At 40.7% G+C, this 7,343-nt stretch overlaps 1 protein-coding gene across 1 annotated transcript; it reads left to right on the forward strand.

Moving 5' to 3' along the window:
- Positions 1–426: 426 nt before the first annotated feature.
- Positions 427–2,104, forward strand: LOC104625864 (NXPE family member 3-like; the record flags this gene model as incomplete). Its single annotated transcript, XM_010293613.1, has 2 exons — positions 427–633; positions 1,554–2,104. Coding segments are annotated over 2 exons (758 nt in total), but the record flags the coding sequence as incomplete, so codon positions are not given.
- Between the last annotated feature and the right edge of the window lie 5,239 nt (positions 2,105–7,343).

Consider the following 7,343-nt stretch of genomic DNA (forward strand, 5'->3'; position numbering starts at 1 on the left):
GGCTGCTGGCGCCTGCGGCCGCCAGCCGGGGGGCTCTGGTGCCGGGAGGAGGAGTCGGTCTTGCTGGTCTTTCTGCCTGTGCTCCTCGGTCCCTTTGGCAAGGTTGAGCACTTCTGTCTCACTGTGGAAGATGTCGGATACCTACTATTTATTTTTTACTTTGTCATCGGAGATACCATTTAGTTTAAACCGAGTTACACTACGATTGTTCGACCAGTTCTGTCAGTGGTAGCAGGTTTTGTTGCAGAAATAGGGGGTGAAATACTTGGGCTTACAGAAGTGTGACGCATTGAGCTTTTTAATCTACGCAGTATATCTTTCGCTGTAAACTAGGGAAGATGGTCATACATTGCTGGCTGTACGTCCATGAAGGTTATGGAGGCTGGTTTTGCTGTATGTTAATTTCAAAGAATTTTTCTCTTCCAGATTCAAGCAGTATGGACAGAGCTGAGGATCCCACAGTTTCCCCTTCTGGTTATTATTATGAAGACCAATGGAGGTCCAGAACACACTGGATCCATCACTTTAACAAGTCGGATGATGTAACCAAGTGCTTACAAGGAAAAGTAATCCACTTGTTTGGAGACTCTACAATAAGGCAGTGGTTTGAATATCTGACAGCATTTGTTCCAGGTTATTTTTTTTTTTTAAATTAATTTTGTCCTTAAAGACCTCTGCAAAGCTTTGTTTTGCACATCTCTGACACAGAGTTGATCTTACTGAGTGAGAATGACAAAACAAAGGAAGAGGAAAGACAAAACATCATCGGAAGTGCTGGCAGAAAGGCAGTTAGTCGAATGTTTGAGCAGACACTGGAAACATGTAGGCCTTGGAAACGGGGCCACAAGGTATTTGCAAAATTGTCCCTGTAAGGCGTTTCACCAATGAGGACCGCTGCTGCGGCTGTGTTAAGGCAGCCACCCAAGGGGCATGGCAGAAGTCACTTAGAGTGCCTGCATAAGGCCTTGCAGCATCCCAGTCACACAAGTGACTTCCCTTACTGCTGATTGGTTTGGGGCCTTTTCTTGTATTTCCCTTACTTTAACTTAAATAACAATTTCAGTAGCCAATTAGGTATTCCACCCTGGCCCCTTAGCCCTAAAGCAGTTAAAGTGTGTTGGAACACAGACTTTGAGGCTCCTTAATGCCTACAAGTTGAAGTTCTCTTTAAACTTAACGGAGTGCTAAAGTTGCCAGAAAGGTTCCCATGAGCACTGGATTCATACGGAAGCAATGACTGAAGGAGTTGATTTGGAAAATTTCTTTTTTATGAGACAGAGAGAGAAGAAAGTAATTTGGGAAACTTGGAAAAGGCACTGACAGCCCTGGGAAGTTGAAGTGTGGTGTCTTGCAAATTTCAGCACCCATAAACTCCACTCTGAAATATGCAGCTAGCACATGTATGACACTCATCTTCTGTTTCATTTTAGAGTTCTTGGAATTATGTTCAGATTTCCTTATCTACTGCTAATTTTGCCCCATGTTCCTTAGCATCTTGTTGATAGTTTTAATCTCATGCCTTCTTTCACTAATGCTTGCTCTTGGGTTTTCAGATCTAGTGGAATTCAACCTGGGGAGTCCTAAGAACGTGGGCCCTTTCATGTCTGTGGACCTGAAGCACAATATCCTACTGAAATTCCGCTGTCACGGGCCACCCATTCGCTTTTCAACAGTATTTAGCAGTGAACTGCGCTACATTGCCAATGAACTGGATGGCATAGTGGGTGGGAGAAATACAGTGATAGCCATAACTATATGGTCCCACTTCAGCACTTTCCCTGTGGAAGTGTATATCCGGCGGCTGAGGAATATTCGGAGAGCAATTATTCAACTGCTGGATCGCAGCCCCAAGACTTTAATCATCATCAGAACTGCTAATGTTCAGGAGCATGGGCCAGAAGTGAGCCTCTTTAACAGTGACTGGTATTCCTTTCAGCTTGATTCTGTCATGAGGAAAATGTTCTCAGGAATTGCTGTGCACTTTGTGGATGCTTGGGAGATGTCTCTGGCTCATTACTTGCCGCATAACTTGCACCCAAAAGAAGTCATTGTTAAGAATCAAATAGATGCATTTTTATCTTACGTGTGCCCTCTGCAAACTTAGCACAAGTGAGTATCCCCATGTCATCTTTTGCTATAGCCGAAGTAAAAGTTGCTCTTTTTCAGAGCTATCGAATTATGCTGGGATGGTATGGAAGGACTCTGGTTATTGTACTTGTACACAGTATAAGTGGGGTGGCCTTAACTCTGCGTAGCTGTGAAGGATGGTAAAGAGGAGTTGACTGTTCAGGCTATATCTTCCTGCGAGGTTGATTCCTTTCAATCTTATCATTCCTATCTGAGATTATTAGAGAGCATCTTAAATTAAGTTGACAGGATTCAATAAGAAATTACGTGGGTTATTAGCTTTACTAGTTGTCTGCACTGTATGCCTAATTTAATCCCTATGACACTGATTCTGTTGCTAGGGTCTTGCTGCTCAGAACTGTCTGTGAAACCTGGGAAAGACTTTGGGAGTGGTCTTTCTCTCAGCATTCCAGAGTTTGAGGGACATCCCCTCCAGTTGTATGTCAGGGAAGCACAAGTGTCTGTTCTTGTTTCAAAGTCCCAATTAGAAATATGAAGGGGATGTACCAAAATCACTAATATCAATCAAGGAAACACAATCAAAATATCTATAGTATTAAGTCATCAAGAATTTGCTGAAATTTTGATAGAGTACACTAATTAGGCACCCTTGGTGTTTACAGATGGCTGCTAAATAATGCAAATAGCCAGTATTTTAGTTTGGTTTCCTGTACTACTGAATCTATTCTGAGCTTTCATACACTGTCTACTTCTTTATCTGTAATGGAGAAATGTGTATATTATGACCTCAGTGAAGACACTGTCTCGGGCAGTTTCTGCAAGTTCAGGTTGCAGGCTTGCCTACTTGAAGCTTGAAGCACTTCCTAATGAAACTGTTTCCCTTCCCTGTAAGATAAAGCTATTCCGTTATGCTCCTGCAAAGCTGAGCTTCTAGTAAATACTCTTGTACATCATTCATACATGGTGTCTGTGTGGAGAAGCCAAGTGACCTGAATGCACTTGATGAGGTTTGGCAATGAGTAATGGTAACCGGCACACAATAGTGTCAAGGCCATGCGATGATGTCCCTTCTATGTTTGGCAGTTTTATCATTTTTTCATAAGCTTCACTGCTGCCAACATAAAAGGTCAAAAAGATTGCACCTAAAAGCCAAACACATACAGAGTTGCCCTTCATACAGATGATTGACTGAAATACTTTTGGTTTTGCTGGTGTGAAAGCTGGTGGCTCTTAGGCCTTTTGGCATGGTGCTTTCTGCTGCTAATTTGATTGAGCCTGTCTATAGTTTTAACTAGTAGCATTTTGAAAACAAAGTTTTAATGGAATTTGGCCCCCAAATTAAACAGCAGAGAAGTGTTGCATGTTGTCTTATTTTTGGTCCCACTCAGGCCAAATGTAGTTGTCCTGGTTTCTGCTGGGATAGAGTTAATTTTCCTCCTACTAGCTGGTATGGTGCTGTCTTTTGGGTTTAGCATGAGAATAATGTTGTTAACACACTGATCTTTTAGTTGTTGCTAAGCAGTGTTTAATACTAAACCAAGGACTTTTCAGCTTCTGATGCTCTGCCAGCGGGGAGGTGCACAAGAAGCTGGGAGGGGGCACAGCCAGGACAGCTGACCCAAACAGGCGAAGGGATATTCCATCCCATATAACATCATGCTCAGTATATAAACCATGGGGGTTGGCTGGGGACAGCAATCGCAGCTCAGGGACTGGCTGTGCATAGGTTGGCGGGTGGCGAGTGATTGCGTTGCTTGTTTTTCTTGGGTTTTGTTTCTCTTTTTGTTGTTTTCCTTTTCATTACAATTATTATCATCATCATTATATTTCAATCATTAAACTGTTCTTCTCTCAACCCACAAGCTTTCTTACTTTTGCTGTTCCAATTCTCTCCCCATCCCACCAGGGCAGGGGGAGGCTGAGCGAGCCACTGAGTGGTGCTTGGTTGCTGACTGAGGTTAAACCACAACAGTACTCTTTACCAGTGGCTTTGCTGAGAAATGTGTCAAAACAGTAGTGGAGTGCTTCTGAAGCAGCTCATCATGCTTAAGGAGAACATGAAAGCTGAGTCTTTGTGAACAAACTGAGAAGATTAATAAGGCAAATTGGTAGGTTGCACAGAGCGGAATAATTGAAATGTCTTCATATTGGAAATGTTTTATGCTTTGCCGGGTTTGCTGCTATGTTAGGAAGATTGTGCTCTTGTTGCTGGAGCCCCAAGAGAGCTAACGCTACCAGCTACAGGAACAGTGGGTTTTGTTTTGTTTATTTTGAAGGACAACTGAGAACTGTTTTAAAAACAAAGGTAAATGCTTTAAGCATGTAAAAGAAGTCATAGCATCCCACTATAAACTTACCAATTTAAAAATGTTCAACACTGATACAGCATTTATTCTTAGCTTTTCAAATCAGAATTAAGGAGGTCCAATTTGCCAGTTCTTACCGACAACTGCCTCACATAATATCTGTCCATACATTAGCTTTAGGTAACAATTTTTTTACTTTAATATGTTAATGGAAATTTATGCTCTGCTAAAAAGAGACCACACCAATTCAGGTCTGGGAAGGTAAACCACCACAATGCAAACTGACCTTTCATCTTTTCCAGGTGTGTTTTTTAAAATAGGTAGAGTATAAGGCTTTCATCATGAATAATAAATCTATCCAAATATTGTTAATGAAAATAAGGCTTCAAAATTTCACTTTGAAGGAAACTACTTAATTTGTGGACTAACCATTTCGTTTTCCTCATAAAGCCGTATCATGTGGGAAAGTGTTGCGGTGGCATGTTTCTTCTCTGAAGGCTGTAGCGCTCACCACTGCTCTTTGACAACTGAGAGTTATTAGCAAAGATGTCTAATCACCTTCTGGTAGAGCCTCTCCCTTTTGGATTAATTAGGTTAATTTTTTAAATAACAGATTAACTTTTAGGTAATGAACTTGAGGGAAATTGCCAGTTGATTTGGAATGAGGACCAATATTTCATTTCTTTGGGCTCTGGAATAGACAGGGAGGAGAAACTGGGGGTTTACTCATGTTTTAAGATGAAGACTGGGGACACTATGCTTTTATACGTCGTTCAGTTGAACTATAAATGATTTTTCATTTCTATTCTCATCTTGTTACTGGTTGCACCAGTTGTGTGTGTACTGTATATGGAAACACAGAAGCAATAAAATATTCTACAATCCGTTTCTGTAAGCTTCTGCATAGATTTTAATAGGGACTTAGGTTAAGAGGTCTGTTATTTTTCAAGTTATTTAATGTGAAATAGGACTGGAAAGGAATTTCTCAGTTGTCAGTTAAGTGTCTTCCTTTACACATAAAAATTTATTTAATGAGATTTTCCAAAGCCCTGTCTTCCTTTTCTTTCCATTTTCTTCACTTGAAAGGAAGAAATTGTATTATTTTTCATATTTTTTCATTCTTGTCCTGAGCCTTTTGATTATTAACCTTTCAATATAAAGTTTTTTTTCCATTTTAATTTCTTTATTCAAATTCCAGCCCACTCAAATCCCAGTGAAAAAGACTGAAAATCAGAAGATTTCAGAACAATTTATTTATAAAATAAGTAAACTCCATTTTACAGATTAGACTGATATACGGTGATTTTCTACACCTGATGAGAATCTTGTTTCTCATATATATCATGTTAGGCTGATTTCTTCATTCTAGAAATTTAGTAAAAACGTTAGTTGAATTGTTGATGAAAAGAGAGAATAAAAAGCAGAAGTTTCCCTTTTTTCAAGTTTTCAGTTGCTTCTAATTTCATCTGCTATGCAGCACTATTGCAGATCTGCTTCATGAGATTCATACTGTCGTTTTACTTGTGAGAGGTAAGCATTTAAAAATAGGAACTTGTTCTATAGACCCTTCCAGTAAGCAGTTTTATGTACTACAGGTGACAATTCCATCTATATGTGACAAAACCGAAGATTTGAAGTTGTTTCCTGGGAAGGGTGAGGGTATGGGGTTTTGCTTTGTTTTTGTTTGCAGAAGTGCGGGTTAAAACATTGCTCCACTCATGACAGTTTAAGTAACGGCAAAAAAACTTAAATTACAAATACCTATTTAATTCATACAGCACTTGCTCGTTAAGTCCAGATCACTTCATGCTTAGTTTCTACTTTAGACTGTTTGGAAGGCTCCTGTTACCTGTTGGTAGCAGTGAAGGACTCAATATCTGTGCATTAGAGAAAGAACTTGTTTTCAAAGGTTTTTCTTCTATTATATGTATATTATTGAAATGCTTATGATACAAAGAAGGCTCTAATGTCTTTTATTTCCTGATGTGATCAGAAAAACAATTGAAATAGCCAAAAAGCTCAAAGAATAAAAGGTTTCTAATAAAGAGGGTGAGTTTATTTGAACTGTTTCATCTGATTTAGTCTCTGTCCTGTTTGCTCTAAGTCCACATACTTTTTTTTTTATATCTGTGTAATAGTTCCTTTAGTTTTACCTATTATATTTTGTGCTGTGTGTTGGGCAGAAGTTTCACGCTATGGTTTATAGATTAAAATCACTTTGAAAAGTGATTTTTTTTTTTTTTTTTTTCTGATGATGTGTTTCTGGAGGGGAGCGATCCGTGCAAGCAGCACAAGCCAGACATGAGACCCAGTGCTGAAGCACACTGATGTTTCCTGTTGTCCGTGTCGCCAGGCCTGACACATAGTAAAAGCTTGTACATAATCTAGACTTCCTTCTTTGAGGGCTTTTGCAGCCCAACTGGCCAACAGGAAATCCTTGAGCCATTTCATTTAAAAAAGCAGCGTGAAGAAGAGGGATAGACTTTTTGGCACGGCCTGTTGCGATAGGACAAGGGGTAATGGTTGTATGCTCAAAGAGAGTAGATTTAGACTAGATAGAAGGAAGAAAGCTTTAACGATGAGGGTGGTGAGACACTGGCACAGGTTGCCCAGAGAGGTGGTAGATGCCCCATCCCTGGAAACATTCCAGGTCAGGTTGGACGGGGCTCTGAGCAGCCTGGTCCAGTTGAAGGTGTCCCTGCTCATTGCAGGGGGGTTGGACTAGATGGCCTTTAAAGGTCCCTTCCAACCCAAACATTCTATGATCCTAAGAGCGGAGGAGATGCCGTGTGGCCATTGCTCCTCTAGCTTAGCAACAGTTTTTACCTTAAGTAAGGGAAGAAAAATCGGGGGGCAGATCTGTCCTGTAAGTCAGTCAGTGCGTGCGAGGGCCGTGGGGCACCCTGCGCTGCCTGGCGCTGTGTTTGGGGGTCGTGGGGAGGGAGTGGC

Source organism: Phaethon lepturus, unplaced genomic scaffold, assembly GCF_000687285.1.
Source record: "Phaethon lepturus isolate BGI_N335 unplaced genomic scaffold, ASM68728v1 scaffold25668, whole genome shotgun sequence".
NCBI classification, from domain to species: Eukaryota; Metazoa; Chordata; class Aves; order Phaethontiformes; family Phaethontidae; genus Phaethon; species Phaethon lepturus.